At 34.9% G+C, this 23438-nt stretch overlaps 1 protein-coding gene across 1 annotated transcript in view; it reads right to left on the bottom strand.

Annotated features, from left to right (window-relative positions):
- Positions 1-11860: 11860 nt before the first annotated feature.
- The window catches only part of LOC136039525 (uncharacterized), a 109082-nt gene continuing 97504 nt past the window's right edge, over positions 11861-23438 (bottom strand). The window contains exon 2 of the mRNA XM_065723329.1: positions 11861-15799. Coding sequence (XP_065579401.1) covers positions 15169-15783 — 615 coding nt within the window. The 5' untranslated portion in view covers positions 15784-15799 and the 3' untranslated portion in view covers positions 11861-15168. The remainder of the gene's footprint in view (positions 15800-23438) is intronic.

Raw genomic sequence — 23438 nt, 5'->3', positions numbered from 1 at the left:
CTTCTGGTCCTTCCAACGGAGGAAAATTTGCAAGAACAGGAACTTATAGAAACCACTACCCAGAATTTGGCTGATTTTAACCTTGCCGTACTTGAAAAAGCGCTGTATTTTGTTTGAATTGTTAAAAGTGACATTAAGGTTATGTTTTTTCTTAATTCTTCCCAGTCTGTCACTCAATTGAGGAATACACCCTTTGAGTATTGCTGGAATACTCCAGCAAAGGGAGTGAAGAAGAGCGATAGAAGATTGCAGAAAAAGAGAAGCAAATGAACTTTTTTTCCTGCAAGCAAAGAATAGAGGCTCTTGAAAAGTCCTTACAAGAAAAAAAATACACCGCTGGGAACAAGGAGCAAGGTACTGATAATATGTTTGAAACAGCCAGAAATCAGCCGAAAATGGGTATTGAGAAGAAATACCTGATTGAAAATCAGCCTGCCCATAACATATTGGATGGGTCACTTTTGTTGCACACTGAGCAGAAAAATGAATCATCAGCCGTTGAAATCCAATTGAAAGCCGTTGAATTGCCAAAGCAGCCAATTGAGGAATACACGGTTGAATAGTGAAATGTTTCTTATCACCAGGAAAGGGATGTTATCGTTGAGTGTTGTGAAGTCGATGCACCCTTTTCTGCCATTTTTTTTTAGCTATATTTCTATAAGTGACTCAAGTAAGTTTACATGATATCCACAGCAATAAAAAGTCCATAAGATATTTCAGTTCTGGGAATATGTAAGCTTCTGAGCATAGTCGTAGCAAATGATCAACCAAAGGTGTAACTACCTTTCTTTTAACGCCCTTGCTATGGAGCAAGGACGTTTCTTTTAACTGCCTTGTTCCAGCCTTTGCAATAGTTCTTCCTTACATTTCCAATATAATAACCAATTTTTCACCCAAATTATAAGTCTACCGACGTTCACTAGCCTTTCTCCGTTTTTAGGCACTTTTACATAACATTTATTGAAACCTCTGTCGTGAAAAATTTTTCTCTGAACACTATTTCTGGGATTAGTTTGTAGATGACGTTACTTCTGCTTTTGATCATACAGGGACATCGCTTAATTCCTTCTTGTCTCATCTTAGCGTTTCACATTATAACTAGAAGATAGTCAAAAACTCTGTTTTAAGATATTTTAATTCTCATTAGGTCTCCCAGCTTTGAGTTTTCGATTTATAGAACACCTATGCATAAGGATATATATATTTTCACTTTTCCTTCCAACCACCCTCGTTGTTATAAACGAGGAGTAGTTGGATTTGATTTCTAATATGTGGGGTTGATTTTTGTTTCTTGAGTTCTGTTCTTGACTTTTTATGAGTTTAGTTCCAGAGGTGAACTGAGAAGGAAAAGCTAAGGGGGTATCTGGGTTAGGTGGTCCTAACCAGAAGTAGACTTACGGTAAGAAGAGGACAGATAGCGGTAATCATTTTCTATGCCAGATCTCCCCGATCCTCGGTTGGACTTGATGTTACTCAGATTTTCACACAAAGGGGACCGGCATCATATTTTCAGCTGTATAAGATTTTCATCTTTCGTCGGGTATCACGGAAATCTGGATCAAAAACCTTTGGCAGTATTTTTCCTCTTCAGAAGGATTTTTAACACCACTGAGAGGTTTTCTACTCTCCATCAGCATAAAATATATAAATTGATCAGATTAACAACAAATAACTGGAAAAAAGAGGAAAAAATTACTGCACTGACAAAAGTGATTAAGAGCTACTGTTATTGTGGTTCTTAATCTTGTCTTAATGAGCTTCAGTTTACTGATGGCTCTTTTGTACCTGATTTGAGAAAATGAAAGCTTCAGCAGGTATTCGTAGGCCAGAAAAACTAAAGTGTAAGCTGATCAGCCCAGATTGATCCTTAATAGCAGCCGGTGCGTGCAAATTATTTAATTGTTCCACGAACTGTAGGAGCTTGAATCTTGCACATCAGCTTCTCCATATTCAGCTCCAACTCCAAGTTCATCCTCATATTTTACGCCAGGCCTATCCCAGCTATTTCTACGACCCCTGCTAATAATTTCATCGTAAGCTGAGGCAAAATTGTTCAGCTAGACCTCAGATCGTCGTGAAAAATCTTTGCCATCCCTCCAATGTTTCGAGGGACTGACTCTGGCATTTCAACTTGACATACCAGACTGAATCGTGATGGACTGTAAAAATATACATAGAAAACAAGCTGTATCCTGTCTGAAAGTATTTTTTTCGGACTAGTTGTTATTTGGTCAATTACTAACCTGAACAATTTAACTTGAAATTGCTTTTCCGGATCTTCTGGTCTAGAATATTTTGCGGTTCTCTTCCGGTGTGCAGTTTTCCTTGGCAAAACGACAAGCTGGTTGCTCTGAGCGAATTTCACGTTTTAAGGAAGTAATCTCTAGAAAGCCTGGATCTTTGACGCGAACTTGGAAATGTGTTCTTTAACACTTTCAAATCCAAATATCTCTATATCCTTTCTTGGCTTATCAACCATGTAACAGGCCGTCAAAAAGTCCAATCATTTTCTCTGGAGACTCCTAGAAATAGGACCAATGACTTCAATTACAGCAAGAAATAAGTGAGCGGTTTGGATTAGTTCATATTTCGTAAGCCCACTCAGCAGCGAGTTGGCTTCAGATGAAGTTTTGAGTCGAAAAAATGCAGTTTTCCACCGAGGACAAAACGTGGACTACATCTAAGTACAGACGGCTGACGGCTAATCGTCGACGGCTGACGGCTAAAACATCGACGGCTAATCGTCGCCGGAAAATATCCAAACAAGCAACTTCTCTTTCGCCCACGAACAAGTTTCACCAAATCTCTGCAACCTTTTCAACTTCGACTATTCTTCTTTTGTATTCTATACTTGTTTTTGTCACAGGTCCATTTGCTTGTGTGATTTAGCAAATAAAACATGAAATTCTGTTCATGGCGCCAAACATATTCCTTGCCTCTGTGGCAGTGCAACAATCAACTAGGCAAAAGCATAGAACGCGACTGCAGCACCAGAAATATATAGAACCTGGATCGTGTTTTTTTTTATGTGAGAGCGACCTCTGTTAAATTTTTTCCCTCATGATAGAAGCACTGTCAAACGATTCCCCAGCTACTTTTCGTACTTAAGTCAATACTCTTCAATCTTGGCATGTAGAAGTTTATTCATACCCTTGCCGTTGGAATCTTGGACACGTATGACACCAAAGAGTCGTTCGTGAATTTTTTTGTATTCCACATATCTTTACACGAAAGAAGGCCGGTCCACAAACCTAGCGCCCTGAGTTGTATCACTTCGGATAATGTACCTTTTTTCACCGACTTCCCTCACTAAAGCTCTCTGTATGTGTCTCAAAGTCCTCCTTGTCACGTTCTGAGCTGTCTTCTTAAAAGGAAAAGTGACGAGTGAGCCAAAACCTTTAGCTGCATCTCCAAATTTTCTGCTCGCATCCATGTTCGATTTATTTTTTTCTGTCATCCTCAATTGCTATTTCAAGATGTTCCTTAAGATGGAAGTTATATTTAGAGAGCAAAATTTTTACCTCAATGAAGTCTCCATGGTATATTCCTGGCTTTGTTAGAAGCTCAAGCCTCTCCGGGTTGCTGTTTGCTCTAAAAAGTAATCCTTGCCTTCCAACAGCTTCACGACCTCGAAAACATGATTCAGTATTTGAATGTTTAGCAAGATCTGTTCTTTCCACTTACTGACCAAAGCCATGCTTATGTACAATCCAATGTCTCAGCAGTTTTCAGCTTGGGCATATGCTTGAACTGCAGTGATATGACTTTTCGACTTGTCATGTGCCTGGATTTCTTCATGGGCATGCCTAAAATTAGGCAATCCGAAAAGAAACTATGACTTTTCGTCGGTGAACGCGATGCATATGCAGCAAAACATTTATTTTACTCTTATTTCTCTAACTTCAAGAGTAGCTCAGGACCGCGAGACAGAATCAGTGGTAAGCTAGGATTTTCTATTTGATATGGGGTCGGCTGGAACAGATGTAACCTTATGAAATTTTATTTCTGAGTTAGTATTGAATGAGGTGGTAAAGAGTAGGAAATAGACACGTATACTGGAAAAGGTTTTTCACCATAAGCCAGCTTCATGTCCGAGTCAACACTTCCAGTTTGGTTCGGATACGGTGTACATTCCTCCGCTACTGGCTTCACTGGTCCGGAAGGCATCACAGCATTTGACGATGTTTGCTCATCTTCTGTTAAAATAGGGTCGATGTCGAGTGCTTCTTCGATGGGGTTCTAAGAGTGGAATACAAAAATAAGAACACCCAGGTCCATAAGCGGCCAAAGTAGGGTGAAGTTCTCAAGACTTCTGTAAAGTGTCACAGGAAATAAAGCAAGGACGTTAGATCTTAGTTCAAATTCAGTTTTCGATCATTCACCAGGAAAAACCAGGTTTTATCTAGGTTCAATGGATTTTTCCACACACAAGGATTGTGAAAAAAAAATATCCGGAAAGCAAAACTTGAAAAATTTGCCGAAGAAAAAAAAGCTGTCTTTTTAAGCGTCATGTGGTCAGGCCTAATCCCTCGAGACTGCAAAATATACGCCATAAAAAATAAAATTAAATCGATGCAACAATAGCTAATAGAGACGACTCAACGGACCTCAAATGAGTGGGGCTCTGTCCGAGCTGTGGTTACCTAAGCACCTAATTTAATCAATAATCACGCCAGTAGAAATGCCACAGCGGACGCAGCCTAAATAGACTGACAGGATTTTTATTATCCAGATCTGCCCAATAGTAATCAACAGTGACAGTCATACAATAAAATACTTAAAATCTAAGAGCAACTTAAAAAAATTTGAATCCTATCACAAATTTAAAAAGAATTGGCAATAAGTTTTACTGAGCTTAGTTCTCCGTATGAATGATAAATTTGTTTGTTTTGGGTCTTTTCTAGTCTCGGAAAGTTCTTTTCTTTACTTCAGTCTCAGTTTTTCCGCAGCTTTCTTAACATTTCCATCATTCACCTCGTCAATCTTTTCTCAAGTTTAAAACGGATAAATGCGATAGCCAAAATGTTTCCCTTTTTCTAAGCTAAAATCTTTTTAACTAGGAAAACGAGACAAACCTATCATTTGACCCTTCCCTAATGAATACCTTGACGCTCAATTATATATTGACTCTCCTACTAGCTTGCAACGGAATAGGGCACACAAATCCAGCCCCTGAGTCAAATGACAACCTCCGTGTCATATCCATCAGGTTTCAGCCCGCGAAGGAACCTGTTTGCGGGCAACATCCGCCCCTTGGTAGGGCAGGATGCTAGTATTTACTCTGAATCTGCACGTAGGCTTATAATAACACAGCCGAAAATTGTCAAGTGGAAATTTTTATTGAGCGTTATAACGACTGTACTTTCATAGGTTAAAAAATAAACATCCGGCCCAAAGCGGCTGAAAATCAACCGGCCCAGGGGGAAACCTTGCCCCCTGGCCCAGTCTGCTTGTATATAGTTCTCATGTTTTGATCTGGTTGCTGTTGAAGGGTCTGTGATGGGTTAGTTCTCTTTGGAACTTGGAGTTTTCTCTTGTCTCTACTGAATTTTTCTTATTGGGCATGTTAGGTTTTCCGTAAATTAGTTGAGTGAGTTGAATTTCTAATATGTTGAGTTTCTTTCGTATGAGTTTTTCATGAATTGTGGTGATTTCATAATCGTTTTACGACTGTTGCATAGTTTGATCTGTCTGAGATTGGTTGAATTTTACTTTTATGGTTTGAGTATATTCGCTTAAGGTAGAAAGCTGTATTTTATATTTCTTGTTCATTTATTTACTATTTAGAAACTTTGGTCATAATTCTTTGTGTTAATTTGGTTGGGAAAGATGTTACGCATTTATGTCGATTCATCTCCTGATTAATCTCTGCTGAGACATGGTTGTAATCTTGGTTAACTTGGCTTCTTGTTCCTCGTGTTTCTCGGTTCTAGCTATTTGGTCATTTTCTCTGTTGAGTTACTTGTAAGAACTACCCTTTTCACGTGCTGATTTGAGGAATTTGGTGGTTCTGGATTAAAATACATTTTCAGAATTTTTCTTTACGATGGTGGAAGGATTTGACTTTCACCATGCTTGCTTTGTTTGAATTCTCTGAATCTAGCTGTTTAGAATGTTTATATTTTGAAAGTCTGTGTTAGGTTAAGTGCGTTTCAAGGTGCTGAGTTTCTATGGTGAGTTGTATGTGGCATCGTGTAAGTGTTTTTATAATTTCCGCCTCGCTTGAGACGTTTGTGACGTTGTGACTTGCTCTATTTGTTTAGACTTATTTTTTGACTTTTGAGCTACCCTAGGTGGGGTAGTATACAAGATCAAAGTCAAAATAGGGTAAGTAAAGGTTTTCTAAAGGGTATTTACTTTCTAAAAGCTGATGTTTAAGGATTCCCAGCCTGTTATTTATAAATGTTTGACCAATATTGCAATAGACACATGTAAAGTAAAATTTGTTATACATTTTCGCAGATGTGTGTATGTTTTATTGGTTATGTTGGCTAAGTAAGTCTAACACGATGATTAATATGAGATCGTATGAGGTCACAAAGCCCTAAGTGGTGCTTGCTGCTATTACTACTTCTCATTACTATTCAACAGTCAGTTACAGAAAATATGAATTTAAAAATAAAATGATAGGATGGTTCAGGGAACTTGGTGAAGGGGGTGTCTTCTGAGGTTTTCCAGCCTTCTTCCTTCTATAGGGCATGATTACTATTTAAAATCAGAGTCGAAAAGAAAAAAAAAATCATTGAAGTGAGCGAACAGTAAGACAAGTGGGCCAGGACTTTTGTTATGTTAAGCTACAATTAATATAGAATAAAATGAGGCTGTGCAATAAAATTGTGTTGCAATAAATTAGACTGTAAAAACAATATATAATTTCAGGGAATACTTACCGGGTGAGGTGGAATGTGGTTATCTATATTAAGGGGTCTTGGGAAAAGAGTTTAGAGATTGAGGATGGATTGTATAAATTGTTGTTAGGGCTCTTTGTAGTATGAAGTATCATTAGTTTGCCATATTTGATTTAAGGAAAAGAAAATTAAATTCATAAGATATATCTCGTAAATTTTAGTTAGCATTGAGGTAGCATTATTATCTAATATTGTTAGATTGCAAAACCATATAAAGAAATATTTATTTAGCTTTAGATGACATAACTTTGCATGTGTTACCCTTGCACTGGCTCGTTTTTTGTGAAGAGTTGTCCCTTTGAACAACCTCGATTAAAAAGAGATCCAGAACAAAGCAGCCGAAAATTTAAAGCATGTTTAAAAAATTGTCAAGTGAGTTACCATTTGAACATAATTCACGACTGGTAAATTTTCATTAGTTCTAATCATAAAAGTTAATTAATTATTTGCGAAAAGAAGGTTATGAGAATTTCAAGAAATAGCCTGAACCGCCCAAAACTTGTGATGGATGGACGCAAAATCTTCATCATAATCGAAGACCCCCTATGTCAAAAGTTGGTGACCTCCATCTATGTCAACAAGTAAAATCACTTTTTTGCCTGGGAAGCAGTGATATGTTCCCTTCTTTAGCTTGCACTTTTTCTGTCGTCAGTAGTGCAGCACAGGATCATCATAGAGAGAATTTTAAGGGTTCATTTGAAAGGAAATTGAAATATCTAATACCTTTTAGTAAAGGTTTCAGTAAAGGTTTCATAACTTTTCAATCTTCTTGAAGAAATGTCTTACGTTCAAATTTTTGTAGTGTATATTGTTTTTCAAGTTTTTTATTCGATTCATTCCGTTTTTTTTTTCAATTTTTGTCATAAAGCTTTTGAAGATTTATTTTGAATCAATTATTTTTAAGGAAATTAACTGATTTTCAGATCTTGTCCAACGTATTCCAAATTTCTCTTCGAGCAAATCCGATTTTTTGAATTTGTTTTAAATAATGTCATCTTTTTTAATTTTTTTCAAGGAAATTAACTACGTTCAAATCTTGTCGAACGTGTTTTGTTTTTAAATCGATCTTCGAGCAAATCCGATTTTTTAAATATATTTTAAATAGTGTCATCTTTTTCAGTTTTTTTCAAGGAAATTAACCGAGTTCAAATCTTGTCAAACTTATTTCATTTTTCAAATATCTCTTCGTGCAAATCCGAATTTTTGAATTTGCTTTATATAATGTCATCTTTTTCATTTTTTTCAAGAAAATTAACTGAGTTCAAATCTTGTCAAACGTATTCCGTTTTTCAAATCTCTCTTCGAGCAAATCCAATTTTTTGAATTTGTTTTAAATAATGTCATCTTTTTCATTTTTTTCAAGGAAATTAACTACGTTCAAATCTTGTCGAACGTGTTTTGTTTTTAAATCGATCTTCGAGCAAATCCGATTTTTTAAATATATTTTAAATAGTGTCATCTTTTTCAGTTTTTTTCAAGGAAATTAACCGAGTTCAAATCTTGTCAAACTTATTTCATTTTTCAAATATCTCTTCGTGCAAATCCGAATTTTTGAATTTGCTTTATATAATGTCATCTTTTTCATTTTTTTCAAGAAAATTAACTGAGTTCAAATCTTGTCAAACGTATTTCGTTTTTCAAATCTCTCTTCGAGCAAATCCAATTTTTTGAATTTGTTTTAAATAATGTCATCTTTTTCAATTTTTTTCAAGGAAATTAAATGAGTTCAAATCTTGTCGAACGTGTTTCGTTTTTAAATTTCTCTTCGAGCAAATCTGATTTTTAAATATTTTTAAATAATGTCATCAATTAACCGATTTCAAATCTTGTCAAACTTATTTCATTTTTCAAATCTCTCTTCGAGCAAATCCGACTTTTTGAATTTGTTTTAAATAATGTCGTCTTTTTCAATTTTGTTTCAAGTACTCTCCCCCATCTCATTTTTTTCGAAAAATTGATTTTTCTCAATTTTTTTCAAGTAACATCAACTTTTTAATAAGAAAAAATAACAGTACACTATTGTGAAACATAATGGTACAAATATCTTTTTTTATTTTTATGGTAATAAGATTACAATATTTGTAATAATTTCATTTTGCAATAAAATTTACAGAATTGTATAATAATTATAATAATATAAATCAATATTAGTAATAATAACCTAGGATTAACCAAAATAAAAACAATATATCTTCATAAAAACGTAATACAAATATTTTATATATTTTCATAGTAATAAAATTACAACAGTTATAGTAATTTCCTTCCGTAATAGAATTTTAAGGATGATAATTATAACAAATAAAAAAAAAATATCGATCAAGATCTAGGGTGTGTGGAACTAAATAAAGTAGTCTAATACTATTAGATATAGTATAAAGTAGGCATAACTTCTTATAAAACCAACTTACAAAATGAAAAGATAATACCTCTTATAGTTATAAGAATTTCTAAAACTCGAGAGAATTATCGTCCTCAATGATGGTCAAGAATTAATAAGGGCTAGGAGGAATGATGTAAGATTTGAGTTCAGAGTCATCTTATTTTGAAGATTTTTACCTTTATCATAGATTTTAAGGGAAATATACAGGAGTTTTCGCCATTTTTAAAATTTAGCCCCCCCCCCTAAAAAAAATTGTCCTATCCGAAAGTAACTTCTGCTCTCGTACCTCTTACTAGAGCTGAAGCTAAAAACAACGTGTAAGTTAGGCTGTGTTTTAGTTGGTGAATTTGTTAGTCTCAATGGCGAATAGTATTATTACTTTCGAGGCCTTTTATTTAAATAGCTTTTTATTTCGAGGCATTAAAGTAAATTTGCCGAATAGCACGAATAATGCTAAGGTGGAACATTGTATTTTTTCATTTTATGTATTGTATTTTTTCGGCTCTTTCAAGTGATTCATTTTCTGATGAATTTTTTCACCATTTATAGATTTTAGCCCTCATCTCAAAAAAATATTGTTCTAACCGAAAGAATCTTTTGCTCTCGTACCGTGTAACACCGTGTAAGTTAAGTTATGTTTTAATTGGTGAAGTTGTTTGCTTCAATTGGCGAACAGTGTTATTCCGATTTCTTTTTCGAGGCGTTAGCGTACATATGGTGAATAGCACGAATAATGCTAAGGTAGAACCTTGTATTTTATTCATTTTAGATATTGTATTTTTCGGCTCTTTCAATTGGTTCATTTTCGATATGATCATTGTTCGAAAAGGAAAAAGTCATTTTCTAATCTTTTTATTTCTACTAGTGACAATGCTAATAAAGAAGTTGAAGGGTCCTCTTTTAATCATCTTATAAGGAATTCCTTCTGTGGAATTGGAATTTGTGTATAAGCCTCCTGACGCAAAGAATCCTTATAATTATTGTTACAACAATCTAGGCCGAGTTTTGAACAATTAGATTTTTGGCACTAAAAGTATAAAAATATATATCTTTATAATATACTAGACTAGTCTGAAGAAGAAAATATATATAAAGGCAAGTACCAATTTAACTAGCACATATATTTAGTTTAACAGCACTTTCTCCCCTTCCATCAGGAAATTGTTCAGTGTCAAGGGTATAGAAATAGAACCGTTCGAAGCCCCCGGGCCCATCTTAGGTCTTCTCGTACCTGTAACCATCAATTTTCCGAAATTTTTTAGGATTGTTTTAAAATTATTGCGTTTTTCGGGTACCACATTTTTGTCAGTTTTGCCACATTGAACGATGAAAATAAAAAGCAAACGAATAAGTTAAATTTGACAACCCTATTCGTTTTTAAAATTCTAACATAAACAATATTATTTATATTTTAATATATTATTTGAATAGGATTAATAATTTTAGGTATTATTATTTACTAGTTTTTGAATTTTGAATTTTTTTTATTCATTAATTAGTAGCTTAATAATTTTTTTTTCATTTATTAACTGCGCCCTCAACTTTATTAATAAAATTTCAAGACTACAAAATGATTATAACCGTTAAATTGTTTGTTCGGAATTTTCCAATCCCAAAAATTTCTACACCCGGGTCAAGTGCCCCTTCTGTCCCTATCGCTAAACCACCTATGGCTACTTCCCAAAACTGTATAACTGCATATATAGGTCATTTTTTCAGTTTCTTATTTTTCTTGAGATTTATTGTGGTGTCAATTTCCAGTTAACCAACCCAAACAACCAGATTGAAATTTTACCGTCCTTGGTACTTAAAACCGACATCATATACAAATTGACAACAACTATATAAAAATCAAGTATTTTTAAACGTGTCATGATTTAAGTTTACATCTTAATTTGCCTTATCGATGTTGTTAAGTCCCCGAATCCGTGTTAATCATAGAATGCAATGGCGGTTCAAATTTATAGCAAAGTTCGACCATAGTATTTCAGAAGGTGGCATGCTACATATCAAAAATTTCACATGAGAGTGGGAAAAAAAAAGTTTTTTAGTTTTGTCAGCCAAGTTCAATCGTGGTTTAACTATGGTGTTTCAAAAAATGGGATGTTGCATGACATAAATTTCATCAGAGATTGAAAAATCTCCAAAAAAGGTTTTCTTAGTTTTTTGGCTATGTGTACCAACAGATTGACCATGATATTTCAGAAGACGTTACATTCAATAACATAATTTTCAGAGTAGAGCAAAATAGCAGACAATAGATTTTTTTGCTGCATCGGCTATAATTTGCCTAAGGTTGTTTCAAAAGGCAATATGAAACACGTCATAAATTTCAGAGGAGAACTAGAAAATAAAAATGTATTTTAAGTTTTTCGGCTATATTCGGCTACAATTTCGCGCAAGTTATTTCAAAAAGCTGTAAATTAGATAATAAAAAAATTCAAAAAAGAGTGAAAAAATATCTCTTAGTTTTTGGTTAAATTTGACCACAGTTTTTCAAAGGTTATCTAGTTGCATAACATAAATTTCAGAAGAGAGCAAAAAAGGGGAAATATTTTTCATGTTTTTTGGTTATTTTCAGTCACAGTTTAGCTGTGATATTTCAAATGGCAATACTTTACTCAATATCAATTTCATAAAAGAGCGAAAAAGAGAAAAATGTCCTTCAACTTTTTTTAGTTTTATTAAGAAAAAGCTGTTTGTGAAAGGTTTTTATTTCAGTATTTTTATTCAAACACATATCAAACGCATATGGCTCATAGTTCTTATATAATAGTTCAGGTATTTCCGTGGGCTATAAGAAGGGAGTAAAACACATTTTGGGGGGAAAAGAAGTGGCTAAACTTGTTTGACACCAAATCAGGCAGGGTAGATCGAATTGAGCCAATCGATAGAGCTTCTGTTGTTGAGGAGATTAATCAGAGGTAAAGTAAAGGGTGTAGTAAATTTAAGTTCACCAGAAGATGTAACATAAAACCTTTTGAATTACTACAGCAGAGTAGCCAATGCTTTAATTTCCTTGCAATAAGGGGTAATACTTTAAGACGGTCATAATTTCTTTGAGCCAGATTTGTGTGTTGAATTGACTGAAGGAGTTCGTCTCGGCTGTACTCCGTCAAAACATTGTTTCCTTTTACCATCCTCCTCCCCTTCGTATGACCTTTAGGAAAAAAATTTATCAAAATGGACCAGACCATTCTTATAAAGTTCATTGTGAACTATGAACTCGATACAGAAAGCATCAAAACAGCACCTCCGCTCTTAGTATAGCCCACAGTTGCGACGTACTGTGTTTTACGGAAAACGCAGCAATTTTGCACAATAATGAGTTTCTCCACAGATTACAGTATATGACAACTAAGGATAATACGAATTTTTGTTTGGCATTGACGTGTTATCCTGACCACGCTCAAGAAGTGAAGTTAGGTTAATCATAATGAAATATACCTAAATATAATGAAAATATAGTACTTTAGTAACATAATTATGGAAACTACAACAGAGAATTAGGGAAAGCACGCCGCCCAGAACGCATTATATCGAATGCTTAACCTAACCTAGCCAACTCTAAATATTAAACTTTAATTAAATATACATACAAAGTAGTTTATCTCTCTCAGGCTAAGCTGATTATCTGAGAGTGCATACAAAAAAAAAACGGTTTAAAGCAGTTCAAACCGATCAGACTTCTTGAATGTGGTCGGGATAATACGTAAGTACCTTTTGCTTTCGCCCCTATCGCACGCCGGGTGATAATTAAGATGTATCCAATAAATATGCTTACAGATTGTCCAATGTGCAAAGTGTCGTATAATTTTGTGTCCTTTAAAAGTAATGCCCGGGCCACATTGCAGTCACACTTGTAGACAAATCAAAATTACGCAAAAATTCAGCGCCTATATTGGATCATGTCCGTAATTTATTGAGTTGACCATTGCTCAACTTTCGACTGACCTATTAGTGTAAAGACTGACGATATAATTTTTCACCTGCAGCTTTCTTATCAGTATGATGGGCCTTGGGAAATTTTCAGAAAGTTAATATTAATTGACAATTAAATTTCAAAGGATTTCCAGTGGAAACGGTTTCTGATTGGTTGAAAGTTATGCTATATGATCAGTTTCAAACCATTCGGGGCCTATGAAAATGAATTTTAATAAGCTATGTTAAACGTAACGAATGCTTAAAGAAAACATTGCATTGATGTTGACCCTTCAAACCAACTTTTTTTTTATTTCAATCATGCAATTTTAGAGTCCCATTTAAATAAAATAAAACACATATTATTCATAAGTCTTGGCTTTGTCTATCAACAAGTGGGAATATGGCTTAACTCGGGCATAACGATCGAGTGGCAGTAGGCTACAGTCTCGCCTCCTGGCAGAAAGGCAAGATTTATAGGTGATCCTGCTATTCGCTAATTTTGACCTAACTCTTTGGTTGCAGAAGTAGATAATTGCAAAGGAGACAAGTTGATTTGCAAAGCTTTTTATCGACATTAATTAATTCCCAAGTAGTTCCCACTAATAACCTGCCTTCGTATTTGCTTTGCAAGACCTGCCTTTGCATGACTGCTGTTCCAAACTTTGGTCATTCAATAGGCCTTCAATCATCATTTTGATTATGCGATTATACAATAAACCTTTGATAGTTGACCATTTCCACTTGTTTTAACCGGTTGACCATTTCGACCTGTTTGGTCTGTCTCATCCGTTGCTAATAATAATCACTAACAATCATTCGTTAGGTCATGGAGAAGAAACCAACTAAAAATAATTATCAAAATTTTGCAAAAAACATATAAACTGGATAAAAAGGATATTCGAATGTAAATAGATATTTGAAGCAGCGACTGAAACTTCAATTCATGCTAAACAACTACATAATAAATATAAATTACCAATTTTATCCGTACCAATTAACACATAGCACATAGCTAGAGTAACGAAAATTTTATGGAAACATAGAATAGGGAGGAAAAATTAAGAAATGGAATCATTGATTGTAAAAAATAAGAATCTAAAGTGGTGATTCAAGATTTGAAGAAAGCAAAAGATGTAATAAAAACAGTAAAACAGAAAACTTATTCATATCTATTTCTTAAATGACAAGATTTGTAAGTTCTTTTTCTAATTTTGCTTAGAATATATCTACGACTTTTTGCAACAAAACTCTAAATTGTGAGAGAATTTCACTAATATTTTACCGAGATATTACCGAGAATTCTCTGTTAGTCTGCATAACTGCGATTGTTAGTAAAATTGTTAGTAGCAGCTTTTGATAGGATAATGAAAACAAGGGCACAGTTAAACTTGTCAAATGATGTCAATGATGAGCAGTCTCTGCTAGTCTAAGTTTCAATCATACTATCGACGATTAACAGATAACTTAAAACGCACTCTATGTTTATCACCAACAGCTGCTCCTTCACACCAGACAACGCTATGATCTCCATGGCTCTATTGAGGGGATTCTACAAGCTGTCTGACTGGATGGAATGCTGAAACTCTTACCAACGATTTTCTGAGACGCCTGGAAGTATTTTAATCACTGGTAATTTAAATCATCTCACGTTTCTCTGCATGATTTTGCCAACAGGCTGCCACTTAACGTCTCAAATCGATCTTAGAATTAAAAATTCATTGACAAATATCTTTAGCTTGAAAAAGCGAAATGGATCGATCTATTCTGTCTGGCTAATATAAGGTAGCTGGAGTATAAAACTCAGTCTGAAATAAATACTTTACATAACATGTCATGAATTGCAACAACTGACTTGTTTTTAAATATGTTGTTCGTTTCTCAATCTCAACTTCGACTGAAAACATGGAAGCCTAAATAATTTTTATTTTCAGGAGGAGGGCTCAATAAGACAAATTAATATTTATCAGATTCTTCAGATTGACCTCGAAAACCAGTTATTTTTGCTACGTCCGTTCTTTCAGTGTCTGATTTTGCTCTATCCCTTCTTTCTCTTTTCTTTCCTTTCCAAAGTCTTATCCCAAGAAGTAGAAACCCAACAAGTAAACACCCAGCTGAAGCTCCAACAATTGAAAATTTCCTTTCACTGGATTCAGCCCCTGGCTTAAACTGCACCAGCCCAACAATCAACAAAGTTATACCAACAAGAAATGAAACAATAATAAGATGAAGAAGGGGAAAATATCCACGACAGCAAAAGTCTAAACTTGTATCACTTGGTTGAATCTGCAAGCTTGTGAAACTATTCGTAGATGTCACTGCTCCGACTACAGCTTGTGGAGAAGTTACCGCAACTGGTGTTGGAGGTAAGGAGCTGTCATGACTCAACGTTCGGACCTTCGGTGATTGTCTGGGAGAATCATGGGGTGAGTCATCAACCACTAGATTGTACACGGAACCAGTTCCTTCTTCGTCATTTTGGATTTGTAGTTTTGCTGGTCTGCCAGTTCTTTTCTTCTCTTGTTTTCTCCGCTCCTGGCGAACTGCAACTGCTTGCATTGCTCCAAACATGGCTGCGATATTTTAGCTGAAAAAAAGATACTAAATGTCTTTTTTCTCTGCATATATTAAACAGAAATAAATCATAGAAAAATATTAGATTTTTCTCACATAGAAATATTTTATTTCAACTCGGGATTTTTTTTCGCTTCGGGATCATAATATTATGTTGTTTTATTGTGTATGAATTATTCATGTAAGTTTTTTTTCTCGGTACACGGTTTCACCCTTCTGCTTATTATAGATTAACTCATGGTTTTTTGTTTTTTTTTGTTCCTTTTTTATATTATTTTTTTTTCTCTTCTATTTTTTGTTCTTTTATGTTAGTAGCACACCCTCGCAAGAGACGCTTTTGGTGTGCTACCGATTGCTTTTGTCTCTGTTATTTCTTTTGGATAATAAATTAATACTACTACTACTATTAAAGAGCCATTTAATTCAAAATAGTTAAAAATTCTAATAGCTATACCTTCGGGGTGACATGCTCACACAGCCCCCGGATCAAGGAATGTAAATCATACAATATGTCCATTATGTACATGCAAAAATTATCATTGGGAAATAGGGAATGTTTGATTCTGGTTGTCAAGTAAGGAGCGACCTGTAGTAACTGTAGTAAGGAGCGACCTGGCTCAATAGTAACCAAAACTCTAAAAAATGGAATTTTGGTACCAATAGCTACATCAAAAGAATCGCATTTTAATACTGATTTTAAATATATAAGTTCCATCAAGTTTAGTCTTACCCATCAAAAGTTACGAGCCTGAGAAAATTTTCGTTATTTTAGAAAATAGGGGGAAACACCCCCTAAAAGTCATAGAATCTCAACAAAAATCACACCACACGATTCAGCGTATCAGAGAACCCTACTGTAGATATATAAAAGCTCCTATCTATAAAAATGTGGAATTTTATATTTTTTTGCCAGAAGGCAGATCACGGATGCGTGTTTTTTTTTTTTTTTTTTTTTTTTTTTTTTTTTTTTTTTTTTTTTTTTTTTTTCTTTTTTTTTTTTCAGGGGTAATCGTATCGACCCAGTTGTCCTAGAATGTTGCGAGAGGGCTTATTCTAGCGGAAATGAAAAGTTCTAGTGCCCTTTTTAAGTGACCAAAAAAATTGGAGGGCACCTAGACCCCCTCCCACGCTAATTATTTTCTCAAAGTCAACGGATCAAAACTCTGAGATAGCCATTTTATTCAGCGTAGTCGAAAAATCTTATTACTATGTCTTTGGGGACGACTTAATTCCCCACAGTCCCCGTGGGAGGGGGTACAAGTTCAAAACTTTGACCAGTGCTTACATATAGCAAGGGTTATTGGGAAGTGTACAGGCGCTTTCAGGAGGATTTTTTGGTTGGAGGCAGGGGTTGAGGAGAGGGGGATATGCTGGGGGAACTTTCCATCGAGGAATTTGTCATGGGGGAAGAAAATTTCCATGAAGGGAGCGCAGGATTTACTAGCATTACTTAAAAAAACACAATGAAAAAATAAACATGAAAAAGTTTTTTTCAGCTGGAAGTAAGCAGCAGCATTAAAACTTAAAAGGAACAGAAATTATTACCCATATGAGGGGCTCACCTTTTCCTAACACCTCGCTCTTTACATTTCAACTATTTATTCTGCGGCTTTTGTGATTCAGGGGTCATTCTTGATGAACTTGGATAAAATTTAAGCTTTAGTGTAAAGAACGAGGTACTGACGAGGGGGTGAACCCCCTCATATACGTAATAAAAACATGAGAATACAAATGTTCTTTACGTAAGCTAATTTATAAGTTACGTATATCTTTTACTTATAAAAAGATTCGTAAAAAATTAAAAGTTCTAGTTGCCTTTTTAATTAACCGAAAATTGGAGGGCAACTAGGCTTCCTCCCCCGCTCTTTTTTTCTCAAAATCATTCGATCAAAATTATGAGAAAGCCATTTAGCCAAAAAAAAAAAAATATACAAATTTCGTTTTAATTATTCCTCTGCGGAGAGCCAAAATCAAAACATGTATTGATTCAAAAACGTTCAGAAATTAAATTAAAAAAAAACAATTTTTTTACATGAAAGTAAGGAGCGACATTAAAACTTAAAACGAACAGAAATTACTCCGTATATGAAAGGGGTTTTTCCTTCTCAACGCCCTTCTCTATACGCTAAAGCTTTTTACTATTTTAAAATGTAGAATTAAGAGAAAGAGTCAAACTTTAGCGCAAAGAGCGGGGCGTTGAGAAGGAAAAGCCCCTTTCATATACGGAGTAATTTCTGTTCGTTTTAAGTTTTAATGTCGCTCCTTACTTTCATTTAAAAAACTTGTTTTTTTTTAAATTTAATTTTGAAAAAGGCAAAGGACATTGAGGTGAAATTTTGGAAAGTATTGAGCTAAATCAAAAGAAACTATCTACATTTAAATAGATAAAAAGACACATCTGCAATACATTAGGCACGATTAAGGGTATTGAAACTTTCAGGGCCGCTGCTATTATTATTATTTTATTGCGGTAGTAAATGCAACTGGTTGCGACTGCAACTGTACCTACTTCTGACTGTGACAACTTGCAATTGTGACTGTAGCCCATTGCAACTACTGCTACATATGCTTGTTACTACTTTCAGGGAATGTTGAGGAGAATTTTGAACTCTGAAACTTTTATTTTGAAAAAACATGACTTTGACGTGCATTACGGGTACGAAAGGGTTATATCTGCAGTATCTTAGGAGTGGCTGCCACTATGACTATTTTTGACCACTTGTAAGTGTGACTACTTATGACTGTCCCTGTAAGAATTTGTATCCGCGAAGGAGACTGCTTGTAACCTTGACTATTCGCCATTTTAACTATTTGCGACTTCGAATAATGGATGTTCCGATTACTTGTGGCTCTGACTAAAATATTAAGTTGTCACTGTAACTTTGAAAACGACTGCTTGGGACAGATATTATTTGCAACTGTCATAAATTGCAACTATGATCACTTCCGACCATAAATACTTGCGACTGGGAGTATTTACGCCTACAAATACTTCTGATTTGGACTCTCTGCGACCCAACAACCTATGACTGTGACTGCAAGTGCGAATGCAACAACAACTCTGACTACGACAACTTGCAACAACAAGTGTTACTAGTTTGACAACTCATGACTGCAACTGAACCTGTTTGTGGCTCTGAATACTATTATTAAGAATGCTACTCAACTGGGATTTTGACCGTGACTTCAAATACAACTACAATTTCTTCTATTACTACTACTACTAGCAACTCCAACAATCTATTCAAATCTTCCCTCTATACACTTTCCCAGGAATTTCCCATTTCATTTAAATCTTTATTTGTGGCATCCTCTCACCCCAACTGCGGGCGACTTACTTTCCGTTTAACCATAGACGGTTGGCCAAAAAGGACAATATTCGGTAATCCGTCATTCTTCATCCGCAGAACGTGCCCTAGCCATCTCAAAATTTCTCTCTCTATAGCCCTAAAAATTGGGACTGAACAACACTTTTCGTATAGCCTACTGTTTGAAATACGGTCAGTCAGCCAGGTACCCAGAATAATCCATAGGCAATTTCTCTGAAAATCATCTAGAAAATCTTACTCTGTTCTGTACTGTAAACTTCTAAAAGTTTATTCGCAAAACCACTAATTATGCTACCAAGGTAAGTGATGAAGTCCACCTGATCAATCTTTTTGCTACCAAACGTCACCTTTTCATCTTCAATTATTCCTAGCCTTAGTGACTCAGTCAGGTCAGTCAGCCGAGTACCCAGAATAATCCGTAAGCAATTTCTCCGAAAATCATCTAGCAAGTCTTCATCCGTTTTTCGTGGTGCCCGCCCATGCTTCAGAACCATATTTGACCAATGTCGTCACTGTAGCTTCCAATATTCTAATCGTGGTGTGCAGATTTGTGTTCCTATTCTTCTAAACTTTTTTCAACTGTAAGAAAAACACCCTGTGCCTCAGCCATTCTTCTTTTAACATCTTCACTGCTCCTACCGCCTTAATTAGAGGATTTAACAATCCACTAATTATACTATCAAGGTAAGTGAAGCTGTCCACCTGATCAATCTTTTCGTTACCAAACGTCATCTTTTAATCTTCACTTATTCCAAGCCTTAGTAGCTTAGTTTTCTTAACATTAATTTTCAAACCTATTCTAGCACCTTGAGCTCGCAAAACCCCGGAAAGTTCATTCATTTTGCTCATATATTCATCTAGAGTGCTTAAATCATCATCTTAATTTAAATTTAGGAACGTTTTCCTCCCTATTTGATTCCGTGTTCTCCCATCGCATTTCCCGTGCTCCTTAAGACGAAATGCATAAAATGATCCATATAAAGGGGGATAAAACACAACCCTGCTTACTTATGTATTTCGTAATTTTGATATCACTAGATACATCAAAAGGATGAAATTTTTATGCCGATTTTAAATATATAAGCTTCATCAAGTTTAGTTCTACTCATCAAAAATTACGAGCCTGAGAAAATATGCCTTATTTTTGAAAAAAGGGAAAATGACCCCCTAAAAGTCATAGAACCTTAATGAAAATCATAACATCAGGTTCAGCGTGTCAGAGAGCCTACTGCAGATGTTTCAACCTCGTATCTGCAAAAATGTGGAATTCTGTATTTTTTTGCCAGAAGAAAAATGACGGATGCGTGTTAATTTGTTTTTTTTTTCAGAGATTATTGTATCAACCCAGTGGTCCTAGAATGTTGCGAGAGGGCTCATTCTTACGAAAACTAAAATTTCTAGTGTCCTTTTTAAGTGACCAAGATAAGTAAGAGGGCACCTAGGCCCCCTTAGAAGCTCATTTTTTTTCCATAGTCACCGAATCAACATTTTGAGGTAGCCATTTTGTTCAGCATAGTCGAAAAAACTAATAACTATGTCTTTGAGAGAACAAAATTTGAACTTTCAATTGAAAAAACTTCTTTTTTATTTAATTTACAGAATGAGCCCATTTTCATTAAGTCATAGAGTTCGTGGTAATCGTTATCGAAAAACTAAAGCCTTTTTCCAATTGCATATAATGCAAACACATCTTTTGACTCTAGACAACATTCAAGTCACAAGTATATTTGTATATTTTACGGCTGTCACAAGTATATTTACGACCCGTACAAGTATATTTTACTTGCTTCTCATGGAAATTTAAGAAATAAAATATTCTTATAGAAAAATTCAAACAGGTCGTAGAAATGAATTTGTTATTCCACACATAAAAAAGGTTTTTATTGAAATGTAACACAATACTCTATCGTAATCCGATATCGTAATCTAATCCGATATCGTAATCTATTCGTAGTCCGATAAAGGCTGGATTGGCTGAACGATTGATAAGAACAATTCGACTTTTGATCTCGAGTTATTTTACATTGAAAAATACTGCTGCTTTTATTCAAGATTTCGATAAAATTATGTTGATTTATAATTAACGTCCTCTTCGATTGCTGTCCAATCTCATTTCTCTTGAAGTTCATCGGGGAGATCATGATACACTTGACATTGGAGGCAAGTAAAAAAGACGAAATTTAATGTTGGTGATACAGTCGAATCAATCTAACAAGTCATATTTCTGAAAAAAATTACTGGTGGCTCACTGAATTTTTTAAATGTCAAAAGTCTTAGACACTAAACCTGTAATATATCATCTACGTAATGTAGCATATGATGATATTCTTGGCGGTTTTTGTGATTATGAATTACAAAAGGTTAAAAACAGTGTAGTTTTTCGAATTGAAGAGATATTAAAGATTTGAACTCGCAAGGGTAAGAGACATTTGCTTGTTCTCTGGGAACTCTGCTGGCAACTCTGACATTTAATTCTTCTCTGGCAACTCTGATTTTGATTTGCCGTTGAAGACATTCTGAATGTCTAATGATTTGTATGTGAAATTCATGTCCAATATCTCTGACCCCCTCTATGATGATTTGAATAAAACGAGTGATTTTTGGACAGAACTCTCTAACACCATCAAATTCTAAGGGAGGTATGAAGTTTCTCTTGTTGATTATATTCTTAAAAATACATATTATCTTCTAAGAAATGATCTTGCAGATGACATAAAAGTTAGACCATATGATTGACCATTCGTTACTGAGGAATGGGTAGAACCAATTAACTCGCATGAATATCTATTCATCACATTACCTTAGAAAGAATATGGCAGCATGACTGATTTGTGTTAAGCAATCAATAGAAGAATCTCCATTCTTAAAAATGGTGCATTCCACTTTAACTATTAAATGGAACAGGGCAAGATCTGCATTAGTTCTCCCATTGACAATGAGAAGGTTATTCTCAACAAAAATCCGAGAGACGTTCTTGGTTTTAAGCAAAATATAATCAATGGTAGAAGCGCTGAAATCACCAGTGGGATGGAACGTGTTATTTTTGCAAAATATCCACCCGGATCCTCATCAGACAATTGTATATCTTTTATGCCTCCTTTGTCGAGACATCGAGTCGATACTGCCAGTTCCCCCTCCTACGTATTCTTGAACAAAAACCACTCACGAACACTAACACCACAACAATCCCTTCAATATATTCCAGTAAACACTTCGTATTTAGAACTCCGCGAGTTAACATTAATAAGTGAATTGGGCAATTCTCTAGCAATAACAAAAGATTTGGGTATGATTACGTGTCATTTTTGACCCATTCAGTGAGGTGGCTAAAAGTAAAAATAATTTTGTTTGTCCTGATATTGATTGCTATATTGCAACTCTTAGAGCACGACAATTGGGTCATGGAATGAACTGTTACAGGGGTCGTTTGTCAATGTCTGGTTACGGTCTCAGCAATTGGTTTGCTAAGTTGTTTAGTGCTTTGCACAACCTCTGGCTACAAAATATACTGCTCGGGTTCTCGCGGATTTTCTGTCTTCTACACCATACGAATGGGACTATGGGACAGATTTTAAAGAAAGATTTAGCAAAATCTCAGGTCCAGCTCACGATCCCTCAACGACCGATTGAAATTACGACAAAGCAACAAAGGTTTAAAAAGGGCGAAAAACACCTCATCACTCATCAATCTCAACTCCGGTTAGAAGCGTACAACATCGCTCTTGTCAAAGAAGAAAAAGAAACCAAGAGTAAAAATTGTTCGATCAAAAAAAGGATTTTTTTTTCCAAGAAAAGATATATTTACCACCTACAGAATTTCATCCCTAAGTCACATCATCTCTAAATCTTTTCAATGCAGACAATGTTGAAGTGAGTGCAAATCATGGTTATTAAGAACAGTTTTACCCGCAACAACTGTTTTCTGAAAACGTTCATTTTCAGATTTATTCCAATGAAGACTATTTCATAGATTTGATTTCCACATTTATAGATTTGCATGTCATAGCAAAAAATCTACCATTGAAAAATCAAGTTCAGACGATGGATTTTCCTATGAAAATTGTGTACTAAAAATTTGTTTAGACAAATTGGTGTTTACATAAATGGCAGAATTGACAATATAATTCCTAGATCGAGATTCACAACTATTTGAAACGGTATAACCGAAAAAGTGTTTGCAAAAACTGATGGTATCATTGTATTAGATTTATCCAGTAGTCAAGATATGATTATTGTCCAAACGGGCACAGTACGTTCTGAGCATGCCTTTACCGAACCCTTGGAGAAGAGTATAACATTAATCTTGTTAAATCAGTTTGAAAC

This window comes from Artemia franciscana, chromosome 19, assembly GCF_032884065.1.
Source record: "Artemia franciscana chromosome 19, ASM3288406v1, whole genome shotgun sequence".
In the NCBI taxonomy this organism is placed as follows: domain Eukaryota; kingdom Metazoa; phylum Arthropoda; class Branchiopoda; order Anostraca; family Artemiidae; genus Artemia; species Artemia franciscana.
This window is presented reverse-complemented; position numbering and strand designations above follow the sequence as displayed.